Source organism: Dendronephthya gigantea, unplaced genomic scaffold, assembly GCF_004324835.1.
Source record: "Dendronephthya gigantea isolate DGI-Jeju-01 unplaced genomic scaffold, DenGig_1.0 000000F, whole genome shotgun sequence".
Classification (NCBI taxonomy): domain Eukaryota; kingdom Metazoa; phylum Cnidaria; class Anthozoa; order Malacalcyonacea; family Nephtheidae; genus Dendronephthya; species Dendronephthya gigantea.
Window position 1 is genome coordinate 6,672,436 of NW_021163010.1, and position 23,651 is coordinate 6,696,086.

At 38.6% G+C, this 23,651-nt stretch overlaps 1 protein-coding gene across 2 annotated transcripts in view; it reads left to right on the plus strand.

Annotated features, from left to right (window-relative positions):
* LOC114537696 (collagen alpha-1(I) chain-like) overlaps positions 1–22,303 on the plus strand; it is a 34,145-nt gene extending 11,842 nt beyond the window's left edge. For both annotated transcript variants that reach the window (XM_028558825.1, XM_028558890.1), the window contains 61 exons: positions 415–549; positions 802–839; positions 1,175–1,228; positions 1,402–1,503; positions 1,606–1,659; positions 2,557–2,601; positions 2,728–2,781; positions 3,701–3,754; positions 4,307–4,360; positions 4,751–4,804; positions 4,914–4,967; positions 5,322–5,366; positions 5,477–5,530; positions 5,655–5,699; positions 5,993–6,190; positions 6,395–6,448; positions 6,812–6,856; positions 6,999–7,052; positions 7,247–7,300; positions 8,156–8,209; positions 8,325–8,378; positions 8,620–8,673; positions 8,890–8,934; positions 9,223–9,276; positions 9,469–9,567; positions 9,981–10,034; positions 10,197–10,250; positions 10,698–10,751; positions 11,190–11,243; positions 11,343–11,387; positions 11,564–11,608; positions 12,230–12,283; positions 12,396–12,503; positions 12,802–12,855; positions 13,013–13,066; positions 13,278–13,331; positions 13,459–13,512; positions 13,622–13,675; positions 13,904–13,957; positions 14,072–14,125; positions 14,245–14,298; positions 14,757–14,810; positions 14,880–14,987; positions 15,366–15,419; positions 15,764–15,817; positions 15,939–15,992; positions 16,357–16,410; positions 16,529–16,582; positions 17,474–17,581; positions 17,836–17,889; positions 18,272–18,379; positions 18,460–18,513; positions 18,621–18,674; positions 18,858–18,929; positions 19,460–19,495; positions 19,617–19,640; positions 20,054–20,098; positions 20,425–20,572; positions 20,827–20,933; positions 21,475–21,684; positions 21,923–22,303. In XM_028558825.1, the coding sequence (XP_028414626.1) occupies positions 415–549; positions 802–839; positions 1,175–1,228; positions 1,402–1,503; positions 1,606–1,659; positions 2,557–2,601; positions 2,728–2,781; positions 3,701–3,754; positions 4,307–4,360; positions 4,751–4,804; positions 4,914–4,967; positions 5,322–5,366; positions 5,477–5,530; positions 5,655–5,699; positions 5,993–6,190; positions 6,395–6,448; positions 6,812–6,856; positions 6,999–7,052; positions 7,247–7,300; positions 8,156–8,209; positions 8,325–8,378; positions 8,620–8,673; positions 8,890–8,934; positions 9,223–9,276; positions 9,469–9,567; positions 9,981–10,034; positions 10,197–10,250; positions 10,698–10,751; positions 11,190–11,243; positions 11,343–11,387; positions 11,564–11,608; positions 12,230–12,283; positions 12,396–12,503; positions 12,802–12,855; positions 13,013–13,066; positions 13,278–13,331; positions 13,459–13,512; positions 13,622–13,675; positions 13,904–13,957; positions 14,072–14,125; positions 14,245–14,298; positions 14,757–14,810; positions 14,880–14,987; positions 15,366–15,419; positions 15,764–15,817; positions 15,939–15,992; positions 16,357–16,410; positions 16,529–16,582; positions 17,474–17,581; positions 17,836–17,889; positions 18,272–18,379; positions 18,460–18,513; positions 18,621–18,674; positions 18,858–18,929; positions 19,460–19,495; positions 19,617–19,640; positions 20,054–20,098; positions 20,425–20,572; positions 20,827–20,933; positions 21,475–21,684; positions 21,923–22,066 (4,103 nt within the window). In that variant the 3' untranslated portion in view covers positions 22,067–22,303. The remainder of the gene's footprint in view (positions 1–414; positions 550–801; positions 840–1,174; positions 1,229–1,401; positions 1,504–1,605; positions 1,660–2,556; positions 2,602–2,727; positions 2,782–3,700; positions 3,755–4,306; positions 4,361–4,750; positions 4,805–4,913; positions 4,968–5,321; positions 5,367–5,476; positions 5,531–5,654; positions 5,700–5,992; positions 6,191–6,394; positions 6,449–6,811; positions 6,857–6,998; positions 7,053–7,246; positions 7,301–8,155; positions 8,210–8,324; positions 8,379–8,619; positions 8,674–8,889; positions 8,935–9,222; positions 9,277–9,468; positions 9,568–9,980; positions 10,035–10,196; positions 10,251–10,697; positions 10,752–11,189; positions 11,244–11,342; positions 11,388–11,563; positions 11,609–12,229; positions 12,284–12,395; positions 12,504–12,801; positions 12,856–13,012; positions 13,067–13,277; positions 13,332–13,458; positions 13,513–13,621; positions 13,676–13,903; positions 13,958–14,071; positions 14,126–14,244; positions 14,299–14,756; positions 14,811–14,879; positions 14,988–15,365; positions 15,420–15,763; positions 15,818–15,938; positions 15,993–16,356; positions 16,411–16,528; positions 16,583–17,473; positions 17,582–17,835; positions 17,890–18,271; positions 18,380–18,459; positions 18,514–18,620; positions 18,675–18,857; positions 18,930–19,459; positions 19,496–19,616; positions 19,641–20,053; positions 20,099–20,424; positions 20,573–20,826; positions 20,934–21,474; positions 21,685–21,922) is intronic.
* Positions 22,304–23,651: the final 1,348 nt, after the last annotated feature.

A 23,651-nucleotide genomic window follows, 5' to 3' on the forward strand; every position in this document is an offset into this window, starting at 1 on the left:
AACGTATCTTCAAATGCGACAATTTTCCCGCAATTACTAAACATGCAATAGAAAGCAGGGGCCGGTTGTATACCAAGGCTGGATAGTGATTTTTTCAACCGTTCTAAAAATGCTCGAAAAGGGATCGAATCTCATCTTTGGAACCAACGAATATTAAAGAGGATCCTCGATTTAGGAATATGAAGATTTGATCAAAGTTGTAACAAATAACGGGCGATTTTAAAGCTATTGAAAAAAAACACTATCCCCGACCCCAGTAAGTTAAGATTGATGTTTATGGCCAACCGCTAACCGGGGCGGCAAACTTTAAATCACATTTGGGAATAATTATATAATTCACATTTCATGCATGCTTCAATTTTTATGGTCAAGATTTCTCGATTTGAAGAGAACTAACACGTTTTCTTTTAACAGCTGGAAAATGTCCGGTAGCAACTATAAGACCTGAGTGCGGTACTCCACAATCCCTATGTTCAGAAGACGAGGAATGTCCAGAAGCACAAAAATGTTGTGATGACGGTTGTTCGGGTTTAGAATGCCGAGATCCAGGTAAAAAATATCCCTGTATTAATACCGATTTATTTGATTCTGGTGATAGGAGCAATAACCTTAACGTTTAGCTACATGTGTAAATATAGCCAACTTATATAAGTATGGCCCAATTGTATCAGTGATAAAGTATACAGTAGATATGCTGGCTTTCAACTGTATATAAGTAATAATACATAGAACGAATGCTAAGTGCTAACTGGCCTCAACTGACGACAAAATGATGTTCTGGATTGTTTCTCATTTCTGTAGTGGGAGCAAGCGAGAACCCTGGCGATCCGGGAGAGAGAGTAAGTTATCCATTCTTAATTTTATTTTGTGTCCGCTGAATTCCTCTTGGTGGGGATCGGTATTGACTGACGCAATGGATCAGTGCTGCATGGATATTAATTACCGCACTCTGCCTATGGTGTGACGACATATTTGAAGCTATACATATACAACATACTTATTAATACGCACTATTAATATATATTTAATACAAAATTACCTAAATGCTAAAATCCTCACTTCATCAGGAAATCAACAAACGTTAGTTTGGTGTATTAGATTGACCTTCTGTGAGGGCAGTCCTTCCTGTTAATTTCTTCATGATTGAAATTCTAACATGTCAATTTCTGTTTAGGGTCCACCTGGTACTCCTGGGGATCGAGGACCTGACGGACCCCCAGGTAATCCGGTAAGTACATTTAATTATTTATTTATTCAACAAATTAATGACGATGAATGGAAGTTACTAACACAACTAGAGTTGTTCCAGTGAAATTTGAAATCGGTTATTCTGATAATCCGAAAGTTTTTATAGTGTTTTTTTGAAGAAAACATTAAAACCTGATAATACTTTTCCTGTAGGGAGTTCCTGGACGTCTTGGGAGAAAGGGAAATAAGGGACCTCGAGGAGATACTGGGCCACCAGGTCCACCAGCACAGCAAGCCCCTGGTGATGATGGAGATGTATGTGTCTAATGCACTACTTCCAGAATCTTCAATTCGTTTTAATCTTTTCTTGCTGGGCAAATATCTGGGCATCTATAATACTATATTATCTATTTCCAGGCGAAAGGCCCTCCTGGCGGACCAGGTGGATCAGAAGCCATCCCTGGGCCTCCGGTAAGTGTAACACTACCGTCTATTGCCTTCCCAAAACTACCAGTGAAACTCTAATACTTCTTTCGCATTGTTTCCGTAATATTATGGTACATTGTCGCGAAAAAATTGTTACAAAAAAATTTCTAAACTATTTCTAAATTTCGTGAATAGTCCTTTTTAACAATTATGTCACAACTTCATTTTCAACTTAAATGAGCCACCTGTAAAGGAAAAAACTTGCAATCCATCCAATCCATGTATCTCTAAGTTGAAAAGAAGTATGTAGTTCTGACGTAATTACCTATTTAAGGCCCTGTTACACGTTTCAATTTTTCTTGCAACTTTCAATGCAATTCTACTTTTAAGAGATTTAAATTGGAAGCTAAGAAATTTTTACGTTTATTACACTCCATGTAGGTTTAAAATAACATATTGAAGACTCTTCACTAATTTACATCCCTCAAAAGTAGAATTGCATTGCAAGATGCAAGTAAAATTGCACCGTGTAGCAGAGCCTTTACTAAATGGTATATAACTTTACAAATGAACTGTATTGTTTAATATCATGTACATCATGGTATTTAATTTTTTCGTTCCACTTTCTCCTTTTTTGTTACCACATTTGTGCCCTGTACTATATCTATGTGCGGCGCATGTTGTAACTATATATCCACTCAAAAAGTGTTGGTTATAGAATCGGCTATAGTTATAGAATTGGTTGAATGGTTATAGAATTTTAAATTTGCCTAATGGCAATGAGAAAGAGAGAGAGGTTTCTCACATATGCACGAAAACAGCAATTTTCATCCTACATTGAATATTTATTCCTGAAAGAAAGGCAAAAAAATAAATAAGTGAAATAATCGTTTTGAATGTCTGTGACCTTTGTGATGATGTACTCAATTTTGCTCTTTGCAGGGACCTCCCGGTAGATATGGTCGTAGAGGAGCACCAGGCGATGCTGTGAGTGAAAATTTTAATATATATATACATATATATTGAATATTAGAAATTCTTGATATGAGTATGTAACAGTCAATCGCATTTCTTCAAAGTACGTTTATTAATCAGAAACTTTTACCGTTTTAGGGAGAGCGGGGCGATCCCGGTTTATCCGGCCCACAAGGTCCTAAAGGTTACCCTGTAAGTAAGATTTTGTACTGTATCTGTTGTTATTGTTCCGAAATAGAAGTGGAAACTTAGAACTTCTGCTCACAATGAGCTACACTGCATGATGCCGGGATATTGCAGCTTGGAATATAAGTTATTAATTGTTGGTAATCCAGAATTGGAGATTTAGTTTTAAAATCAAAGTTGTTTGCAGTTTAATTGCTTCACTGAGGAAGTGGAAATACAGTTTTCTTTGCCAAGGCAGTGCATTGTCCTAGTGACAGATGCATGCATGCACACAAATTCGTGCCTGTAATATTACTCAAAGAGCGATAAAGGGCAAAAAAGCGCCACTTAAAAGATCATCACGTATACATATAATACTTGCATGATTGCTACTTTATTTTTGGTACTACTTCTGATATGAACATGCACACTTTGCGAAAAAGAAAAAAGCTGTTCCATTCCATGCATGCTGGAATATAACGGACATTTTTTGTGGGAAGAAAAGAAGACGCTAATTTACAATTTAGAATGGTATTTAACTTTTAACTACAGTTAGGGACTAAAACTAGCTGATCCAAAATTAGCAAATCAAAATCATGTATTTCTGTTACCATGAATTATATAGTATTGCGGCAGTTGAAAAGCTGGATAAAGTACATTATAACCCGTCAACGCATATATTATTTAATACATTAATCATAAATTCAGCAATGAAACAATTTTTTTAGACGCAACAAAATTTATTTTGTGACAAAATTTTGCATCAGGCAAATGTGCGTGAAAATACAATGAGATGAGATCCCAAGATAGGATCCATTTCTTATAGACATCAGCATCCACATTGATAGCGCTAGCATTTCATCAGGCGTGATTTTTACACTGGGAACTGGGAACAATTCACTATTGATTAACCACGAAGTGCTAATAGTTGATGTGTATAATCTAGGGAAGCGTTGGACCTCCTGGTGAACCAGGGTCACCTGGACCTAATGGAAATCAGGTAATATATAGTATTTTATATAGTATAGTGTTTTATAGTATAGTGTGATATTTGCTGTAACTGGATCTAGAATTTTTTGTAAAAAGTATTTAGCTGCATATATGTTCTTCCTTATAATGTAATAACTTTTGGAAGGAATAAAGTGAACAGATTACATGCAGGTCAACCTTTTGAGGTCCCCTGCCCCCTCCCTCGTTATGTATTTGAATTACGGGATAATAGATATTGCACTGAGTTTATGTTTGCTTATGGTATAGAAAAATATATTCATTACTATTTGATCCGAAACTGTGTTTAATTTGATCCATAACCAAACAAATAAAGTAAACATAAACTGTATGATGATAACGTAATGTCCGTTACAGCTTTTCCTGTAATAATTGGCTCTGATTATATATGGGTTAAAGATCCAATATCTTGCACGATACGGGCAAAAAAAGGGACAAAGTTCAATATACAATGCGCTATTATATGCATAAAGAAGAGAAGTCGGTAGGAATGACTTTTGGGGAGTTTGAACTAAAACGATTCATGGATATTGCAATATTTTAGGGTGAACCTGGTGCACGAGGTGATGAAGGAGATCAAGGACGACCTGGGGAGGCCGTAAGTGCTTAATACTAGTCTGTTTGTGTTCAAAGACCAGTTACACGATTCTTATCCTGACGTATGTGATCGGATAGACAAACGTTCAAACGTCTTCTGGCAAATTTCTTCAGTGGAATGAGCAATATGTAGCATATTCACCCGTTTTCATTATTGAGAATACCAGTCGCATATAGCTAGCGGTATATCGTTCGTAAATAGACCCTTACTAACTCTTTTTTCTTGACGACGTATGAACCAAACATGTGAAAACATTCGTATAAGTGTACATATACTTTTAACAGTCTCTCCGAATACGGATTTAATTCCAAGCCACGTCAGTACCGCTTAATATGATGCAACAAATATACATAAATAAAAATAAATAAACATATAAACATATAATTTTAGGGTCCTCCTGGTGAAGATGGGGAACCTGGTGATGTTGGACGACAGGGTGATCCTGTAAGTGGAGAAAGTCGCGGATCTTGGAGTTTGAGTAGATCGGAAAAAAGAGATATCCCACAATTTCGAGTTCTCCCGCAATGATAATATTATGTATTTTTGTTTTCAGGGGGAATCTGGTCTGAAAGGCCCAGTTGGTGCCCAAGGTGACATAGGACAAAAGGTTAGTTTGTTTTGGTATGAGCTGTCGCAGCCCTCCACCTGATTTGGAGAATGTTCAAAATCTTAAATTTAACAATACCACTCAAATTCCGGGAAAATTTAATACTGAGAAGAAAAAGCTTTTCTTCATTCTAATTACGTTTTCCCTAGTTTTTCCCTAGAGGCTTTTTAAGTCAAATGTTCCTTTTCGGAAGAAATTTTTCGTACCCATCAATCATATCATAATATGATCCTTGTAAACTCTAAGTTTAACAGAGTGCTTGATCGCTTACCACTTGATATAGTCATATAGTTGATTTTGATGTAGTCAACAGACTCCAAGATTTATTCACAAGTATTATTTCTCTTTTAAAAGGGTGCTAAAGGTGCTCCTGGAAAGAACGGTGCTGATGGAGCTCCAGTAAGGAAATCGGCAAATTCTTTAATTGTTTTTTATATTCTCCCCCTCACAAACCTCGCATGACGCATTGAAATACATGACTATGTTCATTTCTAATTTTCATTCTATAGGGTAGTCCTGGTAGTACTGGTGATAACGGTGCTGCTGGTGATGCAGGGCAGCCGGTGAGTGGAGGGTGTGTTGGCTTTTGAAGTGCGGTCGAAGCAGTTTTCGAAGCCTTTAGCATTTCTTACATATACATGATTGATTAACAGTTATATGTATGACCTATCTCTTTCTTTCGTTTAGGGATTACCAGGTCAAACTGGAAATTCTGGTACGCGGGGAGAGTCGGTAAGTGAACATAGTCTGTATATATAGACACTGTCCGGCGCGTAGGCAGCAACAACCCAAAGTTATTGGCCACTGGAAAAGTCCAACCCTGACTTTAGAAATACGAGAACTAGTACGTTCGACCTAAACTTTTACCTAATAACAAAGGATATTGTTACCTTGTTGAAACAAGGCTTTGTTTAGGGAAATGTGCAGGATTTTTTTCCACTTTATTTCTGGTGTAAACCCGTTTTTAAACTATATGCACAAGAACGTAATTTCATTTTCTAAGTACATATTTATCATTCCTTTAGGGTAAACCTGGCGAACCTGGTTCAACTGGTGTTGATGGCCCGGGGGGACCTAAGGGAAGGCAAGGACCTCAAGGAAACATTGGTGCCCCAGGTGCCACTGGTAGCGCTGGACAAACTGGTGAAGCTGGTAGGAAGGGTGCACCAGGAATCCGTGGACCTCAAGGCCCACCAGGCCCCGAGGGACCTAAGGGAGACAAGGTACATTAACCATTTTACGTTTTTATCTGTGACATTGTTCTTGTGAGAATGGCAGTTTCATGAATAGTGTTTTTATTGTAGCTAAAACATGAAAGAAGCTCCATACGATGCAACGTGAAGATGACATCCTTTGCATTGAAGGGCAGCAATTCACTTATTGAATCTAATTTTTTTAACTGTATTATCTATTACTGATGATTTTAGGGACCAACCGGTAAACGAGGAGATCGTGGTTTCAAGGGACCTTCTGGCAGCCAAGTAAGCGTAATACCTTTCTATGTCTATATAGTCGAACCTCTATTAAGCGGCCCTCCATTAAGCGGCCACCCTCTATTGAACGGCCACATATCGAAGTCCTGAAATCCACCTCTATTAAGCGGCCACAATGCCGATCCCCGAGAGTGGCCGCTTAATAGAGGTTCGACTGTATAACGTTTGCTTTTAAGATTATCGATAAGGGTATTCCTCTTTGATCTCTAACCCTATCACCTGTAAACCTGTGTAAGTGACTCTGAAAAGCCAATTCCTGGTGTAGAATGTGGAGAGCGTATTATTATATAGTTATTATTATATAGTTCCAGGTATGTTTTAATTAAAATTCTATAAATTTCTGCTTAAAAGGGTTTGCCTGGTAAACCTGGTGAGGCTGGTAAAGAGGGACGAAGGGTATGTTGATTCATAACATTGTTCTATTGCAATAGCTAATTGTAGATATGAAAGTAGAATGTTTCAGTTATCTGGAACATTTTCAGTTCATTGCAAGACATTGCAGCACCTACACTACATCATGCCGTGTATTTTTGTCTAGGGTAAAGATGGTGAACCTGGACCTGCCGGTCTTGCTGGCCAGAAAGGTGCCAACGTAAGTAGTACTACTAGTAGTGGTGATTGTTTTAGACAAATCGTCAGCAAGATATGGCAAAGAATGAGTGTGCCAACATGAGTAATAGCAGCAGATTGGCAATATAAGTGTTTCTAAACCTGATCGAATCTTTAATACAGCTATAGGGTTCTGTACCGATATATAGCAGATTGTACATATGTGTTTTTTTTCAGGGTATCCCAGGTCCTGCCGGTAAGCCTGGCAGACAAGGTCGTGACGGAACAGCTGTAAGTTTCTGAGACAATTTTTTTTTAAAATAAGAACATTCCGTATTGGTATTTGGCATTGGTTTAAATAGCAAGCTGTAACTACTGAAAATAATTCGGTCGTAGTATTCAGGTGTTCGCTCTTATTAGAAGTTAGATTTTTTGGAATAATCGTCCAGCCGATTATCTTAATAGAGACCTTACGCAAACAGGACGGCACCTTCGTAATGGCATGTAGGAAATGGCGTTGATTCCGCTTTTGCTAATCTATGCATATATATGGTTAGCAAAAGCGGAAGCAACGCCATTTCTTACACGCCATTACGAAGGTGCCGCCCTGTTTGCGTAAGGTCTCTATTTATGTGCTAATTTTTTTGGCAAAAAAACCGTATTGTGTTTTAAAATCACCAGGATTAAAAATAGCTGAGCCATAGCTCGAAAGCGAAAGTAGGACAAAGTGAAATTTGGTCACAATAGACTTTTGATTCTATTTGATCAGTGCTTGTACTTAGTATACGACGGACCGACTGTGGCGGATGTAAAATAGAACCATTATTATCTCTGCGGTCAAGCTGATTTGCATAAATCACCGAAAGGGAGGTGATGACATAATTTAGGAAGACTGTTTCACATCTACCGTTTACCACTGTAGGGACAGGTAACGACCGAATGATAGCTTGGCTAAGTAAAAAATTAACATAAACTGCGTTGTTGGGCGTGGTAGAATGCATGAGTTTCTATCGATGCCTTGAACGTTGGACAATTTATCATAAAACTTTCAGGGATGTCCCAGTGTTCCCGTCTTTCGTATAGGTAACTGTTCCTTTCAGTATAAATGGCTTTCAGACTTATATATAACTTTAATTTTTCCTTTAGGGTAAACCTGGTGCAGCTGGTGATCAAGGCCCACCTGGCCCTGGCGGATTAGGGGTAATGAAGATGATTTTTCAAATTGATTTTTCATCCTCTTTCTGTTTCATGTAATCTGACATTGAGCATTAATGACTGTAGGACATCTTGTACCAATCTTGTCCATCTTTTGCAGGGCGAGAAAGGACCTCCTGGTTTCGAGGGGATGGTTGGTGAACCTGGTGATAAGGTACGGTTGAATTCATTACCAGCTTAAAAATGGTAAATTTAACAGGTATTTTAAGAGAATGAGTCATGAAACATTCAGGGAAAACATGTTTACTTTAACGGGAGAACATCCGGTCAAAAGAAAAATGGCGGAACTTCTATAAAGAGCGCTCTACTAGTTTGATATTAGGAATCTGAACATTGAAATGATCATTAGGTTATGAGCTCAATAAAACAGTTCTCGCTCTCCGGTCTTTTATTAGGGAATCACAGGTGAGCCTGGTGCACGTGGAGCCCAAGGAAGAACTGGTGAAACGGTATGTAATTCAATTCTGGTGCTAAAGAGATAGTTACCATTTTGCTACCATTAGTTGCCTGTTGTCACTCGACAACAAAATGAAATGGAATGGAGATTCAAACGCATGATATGACAAAACATATGATAAAATGGTGGGAAGGTCAATATGGAGCCAAGTTTACCTGAATTCAATTATTGTACTACTAAATTCGGCCTCAATTTTTTTATTACTTAGGGACGAGATGGTAGAGAGGGAGCACGTGGTGAATCTGGCCCACAAGTGAGTACCATTTATTCTGTGTGAAAATTTCACGGACCCTAAGGCCTACTGTGAGTCATTCTGTGTTAATAGTTTTCCTTCAGAACCGCATCCAGTTGCTATGGTGTTATAGCAATACATGTTGCGCTTACATTCATCTATGCTTGTTGCGTTCATAGTCAATAGTATAAAAGAGCGAGATTCGTGATTTAAAAAATTAGAATACATAGCCCTTATATTGTTTTAACAACACCAGATGAAATATCGAAAACAATCCTCATCATAATTTTGTCTCCATTTTGTTTCAAGGGTTTGCCTGGTCTTGCCGGTAAAGATGGATCTGACGGTGCTGCTGGTGACCCTGTAAGTTGTAGTCATATAACTTGTCCTGTTAAAATTGTAGATATATGTTGGGCAATGTTGAATAATCGCTTAACGTATCCAATAGTGCTGCATACAGGAATGCTAGATAATTTACTGGCCTATTAGCACGATTGGGATAATACTGTTTTTTTTGCACGATTTTTCACTTTCTATGTGAAATGTTACATTTAGGGTCCATCTGGAAGAGATGGCCCTCCAGGATCCCCTGGTGAACGTGGTGAAAATGGTGAACCCGGACCCGTCGGTTATTCAGGTTTTGAAGGTCACCGGGTGAGTACTTTAGTTTTACATACGCTATGTGGCGTTAACGGGCTAGTTGCTGTTTGTGAATATATATATATATATATACTGTTCGTTCGTGTACATATTATATCTAGTCCATCTTGTCCGAAAGGTATTGTTTATATTCTAGTCTCAAAAACTTGTACTTCTACCAAAATCGTTAAGATTAAACTAATATTAAATTAGGAATAACTTTGTAATATATGTTAGAATACTATTTTTTGTTCATATCGTATCTATGTGTTTGTAGATCACATTGCAATTTAACAGTCAAAGCTACTTGTGATGATAGTAATAATAACCATCATATTAATAGAAATAATAATGATAATCACCTACAGCCCTCGAATAATGAATGCTGTATACAGTGTTGGTAATCTTACTTCCATACCTTATGTTAGGGTGAACAAGGTGATCAGGGTGCCCCTGGTGAACCTGGCGACCAAGGACCTAAGGTATATACAAAGACTATGCAACTTGTAAGAATTTAGTGACCGAGGAGAATATTATGCATGGTGCATCACTATTCGCAGGAATTTCGTGTATTTTATTTCGAAGTCCAAATGTCTAAAGCGTCTCATCCCGGTTGCTGAAGCATAGAATTTCTATTTAATTAGGGTGCAACTGGCGAGCCTGGTCCACAGGGCGGGCCTGGTGAAGACGGAGTAGATGTAAGTATTTCGAACTGTCTTCAAATACTTGCCCATATAGTGTACTGGGCCGATTTTCAAATTTACTCATGGGGTCTATCGCATTGTTGTAAAAGATCACCAACAGTGGTTATTAATGCGCTGAAAGGGGTTATATATACAATAATATATTTCCAATGCGTAGAATCGCACTGTCTGAAGCAATTCATGTGTACATGTCTTTTAAGCCACGCACAGCTCATCCAAGAGGCCTTACCACGCACCGGCCTTAACATGGCCAACACGAAACGGTATTTCTTTCGATCCATCGCCTTTATCGACAAATGCGTCATGCACAACCTGACATCTACTAACCCACTAATCAACTATTATTGTTCCTCATTGCGATTGACAGATCCTCCTTGCGCTGGAATTCTTTAGTTTCATGGTATTTTACGGTTCTTCATTCTCGTTTTTATTCTCCTCCAGGGTAGACGGGGTGAGCGCGGACCACGTGGCAACAGAGGTGCTCGGGGCGCAAAGGTAATGTGTGAAATACCTTTTGTAATGTGAAATTTTGCTAAGTGTTCCTGCAATCGATGGTAAATTGGGGGATGAAGAAGCGTAAAGAAAAAGCAAGGGGATAACATAGAAGGCATTGCTTGGAAATGATATATACCTGTATTCTGAAATCACACTCAAACACATCATGGTGGTCTCATCTTGGGTGGTTTTGTAACTTTTTTTATGGCGGTATTTCTTCTGCTTAAATAAAAGCTTGGTTTTCAGTGTTTTACTTTAAATCTTTCCATTGATTAACTTTCTCATTGATGAGCTTTTGAATACAGGCGCTAATTTCGCTTACGAAAGAAATAATTAAGCTTACTAAAGCAACAACTATGTTGGTTCAATAAAAGTGAATAACTGATGATTTGTTTTAGAGACCAACCAATCGCATCTATTTGATAATTATTACTTTAGGGTTCCCGTGGTAACCGAGGCCCTCAAGGTGCCAAGGGCAGACAAGGAGAGCAGGTACGAGGCTCATGCAAAAAGCTTTATCTTCATGCAGCGTATTTATATAAAAAGAGGGAATTTTGATAATTTAATATCTTTGTGTATTACCTTTTTTAGGGTCAATCTGGAGAAGCTGGTGAGGCTGGTAAGACTGGAGCAGCGGTAAGGGTTCTTTCGAATATTGCAAGAGTGAAATTAAAGACTGTCCTTGTTTCAGCCTGAGATAGTTGATTTTGCTAGTTTTTTTAAGATGAGCACTGTAATGTAATTTTTCCACTTTTTTTGGCTCGTGTCGTAATTTCGTTTGTTTTGTAAACTAAAAAATTGTTCCAATTAAGGGTGAACAAGGAGCTCCTGGAACACCTGGTCCTCAAGGTCCTAGGGTAGGTACATGTATATGGGGTATAATTTTTCGTATGTAAATCGAAGTTACAGCAGCGAATGTTTATCTTTGACGAGATTAATTCTTAACTCAAATGTATCTATGAGTGTCAATGAATCCCATAAGTAAGAGAATCGACTCTGTGTGTATTAGTCTATTCATAATTGCATACGCAAGATAATTGCATAGTGCAAATTCGATTCTCATGGCGTTTCCTTAGGGAAACTGAAATTTTGTGTGGCTGCCAAATTTCATTTAACAGCTTCAGGAGGTCTTTGTGGCAGTATGGACGTCCGTCATAATGGACCCAGTTATTGCAATTAAAACATTGAGACACTATATGATATTTCTTTAAAGAATGAACAAAATACAATTAAAGCGAAAAATCTAATTTACGATTCGTGAATAGGTGGTTTGAAATTTTTACTTACGTCTAGATAGAGAGGAATTTTTCTCTGTAACATGTGCTCTCGTAAATCGGGCGTTGTCCTCTGACGAGATCACTCACGTCGATCTCACAGCAAATTCGAAGTGACCTTACTAGGACCGCCTGTACAGAAAGTGTACGGCAGTCAGGTTTCACTTGCATCTTTTTTTCATGTTTCTTTTTTTAAATCTTCAGGGTAAGAACGGAAAACAAGGAGCCAAAGGAGAGCGAGGTCAAGATGGAGAACAGGTATTACGACACAAATCCCATGCGTATTGTGCTATGTAATTTGGTTCCAAAAAAGATGAACGCCAATCTCATGAAGTACGGGGAATATGCAATCGACCTTTTTTATTTCTAGGGTGAATCTGGTGTAGTTGGACCAGTTGGTCCCCAAGGGCGACAAGGTACCAACGGTATCGCCGGTCGTCCTGGAAGTAACGGTGCCAATGGAAGAAAGGGCGACCAGGTAATGGGATTCTCGAATTCAAGAAGCGCACAGGCAATTGTAGTATGTAGTCGCATTGCTCAATGACAAGGATGCGAAAAGTAGTCCTGGAATATCGGCTATTTTTAAATTTAGTTCGCATTTCTTGAAATGCGAACTACATTTAAAAATAAACTCTGCTGAAAAATAAACTTTCAAACCCCTAGGATCAACTTTTATATTCCTAATTTAAAAGGGCACTTTTTAATTTCAACGCCTTTCATCTCTCTATATATCGCTTTTACACTAGAAGCTTTACAATATACGTCTTGCATTTCAGGGACCACGCGGTTATACTGGCGATAATGGTGTTGACGGTGCGGAAGGTCAAAATGTAAGAAAGTGCTTGGGAATTAATGTATTATATTTTTGTGTGCAAGGAAACGCTTTAAAAACATGGAAGTAAACGAATTACGAACATTTTAATGAATGCAGATGGCTTTTTTACTCTTTTTGTTACGAAACACGCGGTCATTGTGATTATATTTTAGGGAGCTGATGGTGAACCCGGAAGCGATGGTCCCCAAGGTCCTCCAGGACCCAAGGTAAGATAGATAACGGGGGTTTGGGATCCACAGCAATTGAATTGCGTTGAAAACATAGGCCTGTAAATCTTATTGAAGAAGAAAGAAAATTAAACAGTAATCGTGACGTGCTACAAATTGAAAGAGAATTTTGCTCTTCTTTATTTTGGACCGTGTCGCTCTAAAACTACGCAGTGAATTTTCTTATCTGAACTGTTTTCTGTATCTTTAGGGCTTCAAAGGTGCTACTGGTGCCCCCGGTGAAAACGGCGAGCCTGGATACCAGGTATGATAATGGTTCTTCATGGATGAACTTGGATCTCAGCAGACACGAGGGTCATATTGGCAACAGAGTTCAAGCTGTTCTGTGAACGAACGTTATTTTGCCATCATCATTGTTTTTTTTCTTCCAGGGCGCCGCAGGAGCTGAAGGACCCAAGGGACCAACTGGAGATCCTGGGCAGGCTGTAAGTACAGAAAAACCGTCATAACGAATGTATCCATGTCATTCTGTTGAAACGTGCTTTTACGATATTGGTGTCGCCGGGTGCCTAATATATGCAATTTTCTTTAAAGGGACCAGTCGGTGATACAGGGCCCAAAGGTGTCAAGGGACAGGCTGGTGATAAGGTGAGTGTTTCGTACACATAAGATGGTGTTTTGCTGATCTTTAGAGAAGTTTTGGAGTGAAAGTCGTAAACCTTGTTTACTGAAAGCATATATATTGCGTAGTATTTTGACTGTATTTTATTTACTATGTTTCCTCGTGTTGTTTTGTGTTCTTTTTTGCCATTCCGTTTTGCTGTTGCTTTCATGTAAATTCGTGGGTTTTTTTAATGCTAAATATTTGCATTTTAGGGCGCACCTGGTCCCCGAGGTGACACTGGAGACGTTGGTGTTGGCGGTTTGAAGGTACTTAATAACCAGTAAACAATGTCATGCACATGCAGTGCAATTATGTCGGCTAAAACGAACTGCCAAATATGCAAAGGTCACCATGTCTTCATGAATCGTCTATTTCTTTAGGGTGCGAAAGGTAATAAGGGAGAGAAGGGTGATACCGGTGAAAGTGGTGCAGCTGTAAGTATGCTCATTTTGAGAATAGTTCTCTCCTCACTCTGTTGTTTCATGATATGGTATATATAGATCCACATTGCATTTCATCGCCATTGGGCTGTACCGCTACCATTTCTTTTTAGGGTCCTCCTGGCCGACCTGGTGCCCCTGGTGCTCCTGGCGCCCCAGGTGCTGCGGTAAGTACTTTAGGTACTTACTGACCGAAGTTGACTGAAAGTTTTCATTACAAAGTAAATGCTACAAATATTAAGTTTCGCCTGCTCCGTTGCTTTAGCGCTCTTTGAAGGCACCATCCAATCACTGGGCCATGGAAATTAGGCCATGTTTAGTTATCCAATATGAGAAAGCATCATTTGGCGTCTGCATGTTCCACCCTTGGAAAACATAGCTTAGCCTTTCGCGAGAAAATATAGTAACGAAACGAGAATTTCAGTTATCAATATTTAAAGTAGTTGAAAGGAACACGTCGTGGTCACGTCCACAAAAACTTGACCGTGTCCCAAAATCACGAGAGCTGACAGCTTTTTCATTGATTTCTCGTCAACGATTGTACACTTCGAGCCTAATCCAATATAAGATTTCGCAAAACAAACTTGACCAGGTTTTGTTAACACATGCCGTTTTCTATTCTCAGGGTGCCGCTGGAGACACCGGACCGAAAGGTATTGCTGGAGAGAATGGCGAAAAGGTTGGTTGAGAAAATTATCGATTTGTATCAATTGGCGGGATATATGCTAATCTTACGCGCACGTTTTAGGGACCGGAAGGTCTTGTTGGTTATCCCGGAACTGATGGTGTGAGTGGTCCCGCTGGACAAGATGGTAGTCCTGGTTCCGATGGTCCCAATGGTGCGGCTGGTAACAAGGTATGAAATCGTTAACAAGCACCATTCTTTTGCTGTTTTTGCAATGAAAGTTTATTGACGGAATAGTACGTCTATTAACTACTGTACTTTTGAAAAAGCAATTCATCTATTCACACTTACCGGAAAGTTATTGAAAATTTTTAATGATTTAAATGGTCAATTCTAGATAATGATTTCAAAAAACATCCCCATTGCTGTCGCATGATAGTATCTCACAACACCCAATAATAATAGTATTCAGAGCTTCTTCTTGGTTCTTCTGGTTTATGTTCGCTTTAGACGTGACTTCAGAATGTTAAAAATTCCTAATAAATTCCTATAATAATGTTGTAGTATGATTGTTTGCATTGCAATGTATATATATACTTTGTTTTTTAGGGTGTCCGAGGTCCTCCAGGCCCTACTGGTGATCCTGGTCCAGGCGGCGAACGGGTAAGTAGCCTGCGAGCGGGATCGTCGTGATTGTTGTTGACAACCAGTCTTTGCTTACAAATTGTTTTTATATTAACGGAACGTATTACTCTGAGCCAACGAGCCTTGTAGTGAGATTTGTAGGCCTTTTGTACCGGCCATGATAAAAGTATATGGAATTGAGGGGTAATTATCATTGCGTGGGAAGTAACCTGTTTCGTGACACATTTAAGCGAAGATTTTGTCGTGGGGTCATTTTCCATGGGGACAGCGACGCCAACCTCAGCGCGTATCGCGATATATTTATCGTGTTATCATTTGTTATGACAAGTTTGGCTAAATCATTATTATTCTTCATTGACTAGGGAAGACGAGGTCCTCAAGGTTTGACTGGAGATATTGGAGCTGACGGTCCTCAGGTAATGCGATGCTTTAGCGTTGCATAGCTTGTATATATACCAATAGTTCACATAATCTACCAAAACGATGCCCAATTTGCTTTAGGTGAAATAACTTTTAACTAATCTCTTATATTTATAGGGTCCAAAAGGAGCCTCCGGAAAGCCAGGCCCATCTGGATTGAAAGGATTTAGAGTATGTACTCATTGTTATTCTTGATCGTACCACCACTGATAACTGGAATATCTTTTTTAACTGTTGATAACCATATCTTAAAAGCCCCCCCCGGGCAGATATCGTACTGGCAAGTGTTCATCGCGTGAAAATGCGGGATATTCGTTATTTCTCATTGATTTTATGCCCTCTGTCCTGTGACCTATTTCTTAATATTCATTTGAAAATAATGAATAATGAATTAATAGCTTTACGTCTCTAGACTACTTTCAGCACTGCAGTTAAAGTGCAGTTGTATCGACCTTTAAATGCATCACATTCCACTTTTTAGGTTCGGTTTTCGCTTCTGCTTGCTTCTTAAAATCATTGCGTTTTGCTTTGATAGGGGGAGAAAGGTAGCGCAGGTGATCCTGGACCAGATGGTGTCCCCGGAGTTCCGGTATGTTCTTCCATATGATTATAACACTATCGATACAATCATGGGGCTACCAAATAGTCACCAATTGAGGAAAGTGCGAAGAAAGTATAACGGGAACTTTTTCCTTTTATTTATTAAGGGTCAAGCTGGTGTTCCAGGTAGCAAGGGTCCACAAGGATCAGCTGGTTCACAGGTATGTACACGAATGGTATAAATATTATAGACATAAAGAACATACTTTCAACCTGAATATTTAGCTTATCTATTGACTACGCTTTGCGAACGTACTGCACATGCTTCATAATGATTTTTCATTTTTACATTATCTGTTTTTGCACATGTTGTTCTTTATTTGATTTCTCATTTATATATGGCTTATTTTCCTATTCAATCTTTTATAATATATTGCTTCGAACACATTCGTTTGCCATAATCGCTAGAGGCCTGGTCTGGAAGTTCGGTAAACGTCTGAGCGTATGGCCTCACCGTGAACAGCTTTTGAAAATTATCTCAAAAAAACTCATATTTAAAAGTATGGTTATGTCATCCGACGTGGTGATATTGCTGAAAGATTGCTTCAACGAAATCTATATAGTTTTCATCGTAAACAAGTTTGCACGAAATAGAATAAGAGGATATGTTGAGCAAAGACGTTTCCGTATCATCTAAAACGACCATGTTTTTATGAATATGGTGCATGGCTTACGTAATCCCGTCCTTGTCTGCCATCTCTCTTTATCCTCAGAAGTTCCAAAATTTCCCAGTGGCGGTTGTGCTGGTCATAATAATATAGCTCTCATTTGGATATTTTAAAATTTTAAAAAGCCATCACAGTCATTCCTTTAGTAGATTTTATTTCTAAGATATTCTTTGGAAATCCGTGACTATAATAGGTTTGTTCAGGTACTTTAAACTTAAAGTTATATTTCATGAACTCCGGTCGAAATATATGAGAAAACAAGCGGTAAGCCATGTTTTACTGTACCCCTGTAACCTATTAAAATCGCACATGAAATTGCATCAATATCTCGAGATACGTATTGCATTCATTTTCATTATGAAAATTTCTATTTATATTCATTAGGGCCCGCAAGGACCTCCAGGTCAAGCTGGTCCATCTGGAGAGGAAGGTGACGAAGGTGATGCTGGTGCTCCTGGTGCACCTGGTGCCGCTGGGCCAAACGGAAATCCGGTGAGCACATATTTCGTCTCTCCATAGAGAGAAATTTGAAATGAAATCAATTGTCATTATTGTTATATCGGGTATACATTGTACTCTCATGCAAAGGCGTCTATTTTTCAGTAATCCCAGCTACGTTATCGTTATCAATATATGACATTGATCAATATAATAACCTTTTTTCAAAGCAAAATGTCATCCTTAAAGTATACTAAACTGCTCTTCGCTGCATCATTTAAAAACTGAATTGTTACTGTATACATTAGGGTACCGTAGGAAGGGCTGGTGAAGACGGCAATAATGGAATCCCTGGAGAAAAGGTAAGGACAAGGCTTTATACTCCGGAATATTTCAGTTTAGGCGCTGTTTGTATAATCTCGAGTACTAGAAAAATAATGATGGATACAGATCTTACAATAAACATGATCTTTATGCAAACCCAGCGTTTTTAGTAAAAAGAACTTTAGTGAGCATGTGATATATCTTCGAGTTAAGGTTTATGAATGAGCCGATGTATTTTCATTTGTTTAATTTATCATATTTGCTGAATTATTTCCATGTCTACGATTGTGTCTGAAAACAACGCACCTAGAGATTCTTCACTTCTATATTTCGTTAGGAAATGGAATTAGTTTTGTTTTTAGGCAAGCTTGCATTGCTGTGTAGCTTATGTTTTGTTGAAAATACGATGTCTTCCAATAGGGCGAGGCAGGCGATCCTGGTCCACCTGGACCAAACGGTGCGCATGGTCCTGACGGTCCAAAGGGTGATGTTGGTTTCCAAGGACTCCAAGGTCCTCCTGGACCTAGGGTACGTTTTTGAATTGTTCATTAGAAAAGTGGAACTGGAATTTCTCATTTCAACTCTTTTTTCTTTTCCATTTTCCATAGGGACCAGTTGGAGAACCCGGACGAGATGGTGAACCCGGAAGAGATGGCTCACCGGTAAGAGAGATCTATATATAACGAGATATTGACTGAACGATCGAGAACAAGAATATTTAACTGTCTACACGAACGAAAAAATGACTTCAAACTTCAAATTTTTTTAGGGCGACCCTGGTGACCCAGGTGAAGATGGTCCTGCAGGTGTGCAAGGCCGACAGGTAATGTTACATTCCTTAACATTTTACCGCTTGCAAATCCGACTGTAAATCAGGCGAATGGTAGATATTTGTTTTTGATACGTGTTGGGTATGATGCGAAAATATACGATTCACAGCGGAGGTTTAAAGGAAATTTACCAATTTATGTTTCACGTTTAACTTATCATTTTTTCACATCAACAGGGTGGAGTAGGACAGGTTGGACCTCAAGGTGCACAAGGATCTCCAGGACGAGATGGCCGCCCCGGTGAATCAGTATGTAATTTTACTTCCAATGCAACCTGTTATCTAGGTTTATGTCGCGATTTTGGAGGGCTCATTTAGAATAACGTATTATTTATATTTTGTCCCAACTAATCAAAAACAATGGTTTGGCTTCATATAAATTTCATCCGTGACGTGGACAACTTTTGAATTTGAGTTCGGTTCATGGTTCAATTTCTATAATCTACATGCATGACATCGCGTTTGAGGTGAATTAAGAAAGCGCATGAACCGTGAAGATGTAGACGAACTGGACCATAGCCTGATATGCAATTTGGGGGTTGTAACTTAATTGTTTGAAGAGATTTGAGCATAGAATTGATTTGATCACATTAGAATTGGTCTTGACTAATTCCCAAACGCGAAAGAGGGCTGATTGTTTATATGGACAGTAATATAGATACTGTCTCTGGAGATAATTTTACATATGGCTAAAATATTCAAGCTCTCGATCGTTGAAGAAATGAGATAAAACACCGTAGTAGCAGCCTTGTCATTTATTTTCTGTTTCTTTTCCTTAGGGTCCCATCGGACCATCTGGACCACCTGGCCCACCCGTAAGTAGATTTGTTTATTAAAGTGAATCTCGAGGAAATCTTCAAATATAAATATTTTTGTAATGCTATGATAATGCAGTCTAACATCATTTTCTAACTATGATATTCGCTTTTATTTTAGGGACCACCTGGACAAAACCTTGTGGTAAGTACTAAGCATAGTTAATTTTTATCAGTTCCATCATGGGTGATTTTGAAGAAAAAATTGGCGTACACTTTGTAAAGAGTTACCAAGATAGCAGCTAATTTCAGATTATACTGAAATAAATTTATTCCGCCCTATCCTCAGTCCCCTGACTTCCTTCTCTCGTTGCTCCCTGAATACACTAAGAATAATCTCCTGGCATTCCTAAAACAAAGTAAGCCTGCAGAGGCTAGCTGCGAATTTATCCAGAATTTTTTTCTTGCTTTATTTTAATTGAACAAGACTTTGCAAAAATTCTTTTGTTCGCTTTATTTTGATTGATATGCATAAGCGTAACGAAAAAATTAACCTCAAAGATGCTTTGCCATAGGCACGAACTTGCGTCCAAAATATCCTTTCTTTTTTTTCTTCAGATCTTCAGCGACTCGAGAAAGGGACCCCGATACTACTCCTCCGAGGTATGCTACTGCCACTACATGTAATATTCTTCGAGGATCGTGGGAATATTGAATAAATGGAAAACAGTTTTAAGATAGCTTTTTCCAAGTAATTATCCTGATTAAAAACATCCCGTCAAAGTACCAACCGTACTTTTCAAAAATAGAACATATATCTCTATTTCTTTCATGATTTCTCAACTTTCGGTGTTATTGCAAGAAGGCACCAAAATCAACATTTTTTTCTGCTTTGTAATCCCTTTCTCTTTATACAAACAAGGCTCTTCGCTGTCCGTGTTCGTGGTCTGAACGCAGTAATCAACGTTTTATGTTGTTTCGATTATTAGGAAAAGAAAGATGAAGATGAGGTGCAGAACACGCTTATAGATTTCGTCCACGATCGTTATGTCATGAAATGGAAAGCAGATGGCACCAGGCAAAACCCTGCCCGTTCGTGCGCCGACCTAATCTTGGATCATCCTGAATTAGAAAGCGGTGAGGCTTGCTTTAAAATTGTATCGTAGACTGCAAGGGCGCTGCAACCTAAAACTATTTGACTTTTTGCATGAAAAGAGAATTATTCGCAATAAAAATCCATTATGGCGGGTAATCTTTTAAATGTTTTGATCTTCTTCGAAATGTACGGCAATTTTTTACAATGAATGCTGTGGGCAGTGAGATTTGTGCTGGGTTAGTGACCGCTGATTCGTGACATTCCAACAATCTGAAATCTTTGTTCCATCTCCTAGGTGACTACTGGATCGATCCTGATATGGGCTGTCATAAGAACTCTTTCGTAGCCAGATGTGATTTCTTGAAGAAGCAAACTTGCGTCTCCTCAGTTGCCGACAAACCGGTACATATTTTCGATATTATGAATGAACTACTCGTCCCTCTCAAATATCGAGAAGTATCTTTGAAAAATAGGCACAATTTCAGCATGTATAGAGAGGTACCCCGGGTTATATTACAATTTATTATATACACAAACGCCAGATATGAGGTATGCTGCAATTTCATTGGTTGGCTACTAGACAGATATTAGCTCATATCTGTCTAGTAAAGAAAGTAAACAAAATGGCCGAAAGATTTGGGGAGTTGAGTGAAATAGAAATCCAAGCCTAGTTGATAATAGCACACCAAAATGCACCGAAAGGGCGACAAAGTTTGTGTATATAATAAAACAATATCAGCTCATATACGACTCGAGTTCGCAGAATAACTGTTAAATATACGGCGATCACCGTATTATGTTGTCAGCATGTTTATTACCTTGGCACCATTTCTGCGGTTCGTCTAATCGTGCCTGATTAAAAGATTTAGCCATGCTTCATCGAAGTGGGTTCAGCCGAAAGAAAGGTATGAATTTTTCATGAAAAGTTTTCTCTCTCTTTCAGTTCACCTTCAGATTCAATTACCCACAACTACAGAAGCTGAGGTTGTTAAGCAGACGCGTAGAACAGAGCATCACTTATCATTGCAAGGATTCGCCCGCGTGGAATGAGGAAACGAAACAATCCCTTGAACTGGTTGGAAATGACGAGATGCCGATTAATATGGCTAGCCCGATGTTCTACAAACCAAGAATACTATCAAACGGATGCAATGTGAGTTTCTGATCAGGCCAAGATTGCACGTACATACTCATAAACTTACCCAATTTCCATTAGTCCTAAGTCCTATCGAACCGGATTTTGAAAGTAAATTTTGATTTTTTAACAAAAATTTTCCAGCTTTGCTATTATACGATATAGAATATGTATGCCAGTGAGCAAAATGCTGAAATATATTTGGTCATACCATCAGGCAAACTCTCAAAGTTTTTATTATTATTACCTCTTTCAGAATTTAGACGGAGCATGGCACCAGACTAAACTAGTAATCACAACCAAACGAAAGCAACGTCTGCCTATCATGGCTGTTAACCCTATCAGCACGGAATCAGGGGAATATCGTATCGAAGCTGGCCCGATATGTTTTCATCACTAACTAATCTCGGGCCGAGAGTTCCGCGAAATTAGGACGGGAATTAGATAAATTGGACAAACGTATGAAAACAATATTGTAAAGTTCACTTTTTCCAACGGAGCGAAAACCCTAAAATGTTTAGGATAGAAAATAAATGAAGTTATAACCAATTGTTTTTGCCATTCCGTTTGAATGGGTTATAGTTATTTTGTTATTATAATGTAGTCATTGTTTGATCATAAATATGTACTTTGTGTATTACCGTGTCCTTGTTATGATGCCATATAATTACCCTCGCATTTTACATTACTCAGCGCATGTGTATTACAATCTGTGTTCTTCTTTACCTTAGCGTTATAGAAACGATAAAATTATCTAAATTATACCATGAATAAAATACTTGTTAACAAAACGGTTGGCGATGTAGAATACTTGAATGACAGATTATGTTCCTAAGGGGTTCCACTTTCCATAGTGAGGCCTGGATGTGAAAACAAAATATAAGTAGTTTCGGCTCGTAGTTTGCGGGGTTTTTTAGTAGATATTGGTCATATATGTAGAACACAATTCCTCAATAGATCGTAATACTCCTTAAAGTATGTTTATAATTAGGGCTTTTTAGTTTTTGCTGCTGGGATGCTTTAGTTAGAGCACGGCTATTTTCGACACTGTAAGGACCGGTTTACATTGTCAATTTTTATGTGATCACAGTTGCCGTTGGCATTTTCAAACGGTAAATCCTAAGATTCAAGGTATTTGGTAGAAATTTTCACGGTAACTTGATACAGTGGTCAACATTGAGTTAATTCATCGTGAACACAGGGACTTTGACAATGTAAACCGGAGCTAAAAGTACTATTCGGTGTCGCTGTTGTAAGTTTTCAATGGTATAAATCTTCGTGTGTATGACAGGCGATAGACAAACGATGACGGAATATGAGCTGAAACTGTACACGCGGGAAACAGATTGGTCATGACGAAAAAAACGTTTACCTTCCCTTCGAAAAGGGCTGGAAAGAAGCTGTATTTGACGAGACAGGTACCGGTGTGTCAGTGGCAAAAAACTAGCAAAAAAGTTAAATTAGGAAGATTCATGGGAACCTCACTCATTTTGCGTGGCCGCTGTGCATGCGCGTTGACCATTAACATTGGGTTAATGTGTTTTATATCAGTGGAGGAATAGAGAAGTTAAAGTGAAGCAAATGATGTATTGCCATTTGCGTTTAGCAAAATGAATTATAAAATGAGTAATTGTAATAATATGATACATTTGTATTACAGTAAACACAACTTGCACATTTTTTTGCCAATGCTTAGCTTTATTGCTGCCATATCTTTAGAGGCAGCCCACATGTACGCGTTGCGTACCTATTTTTTATGTATAGAAAGATATTGAAAAGATAAACTTTTGTTCTGAAAGGGGCCGAGTAGGGAGGGAGGGAGAGAAGGTTAGGTGTAAGGTGTAGGATGACTGCCAGGGTGATGTTATTTACTTATTTACTCATTTCAATACTTCAAAAGTCATTTCACGCTTCGTTAAATTTGGAATAACCCATGTGAACAGTATAAATTGGGAAGTAAAGTACAAACCGAGAACTACGCCAAA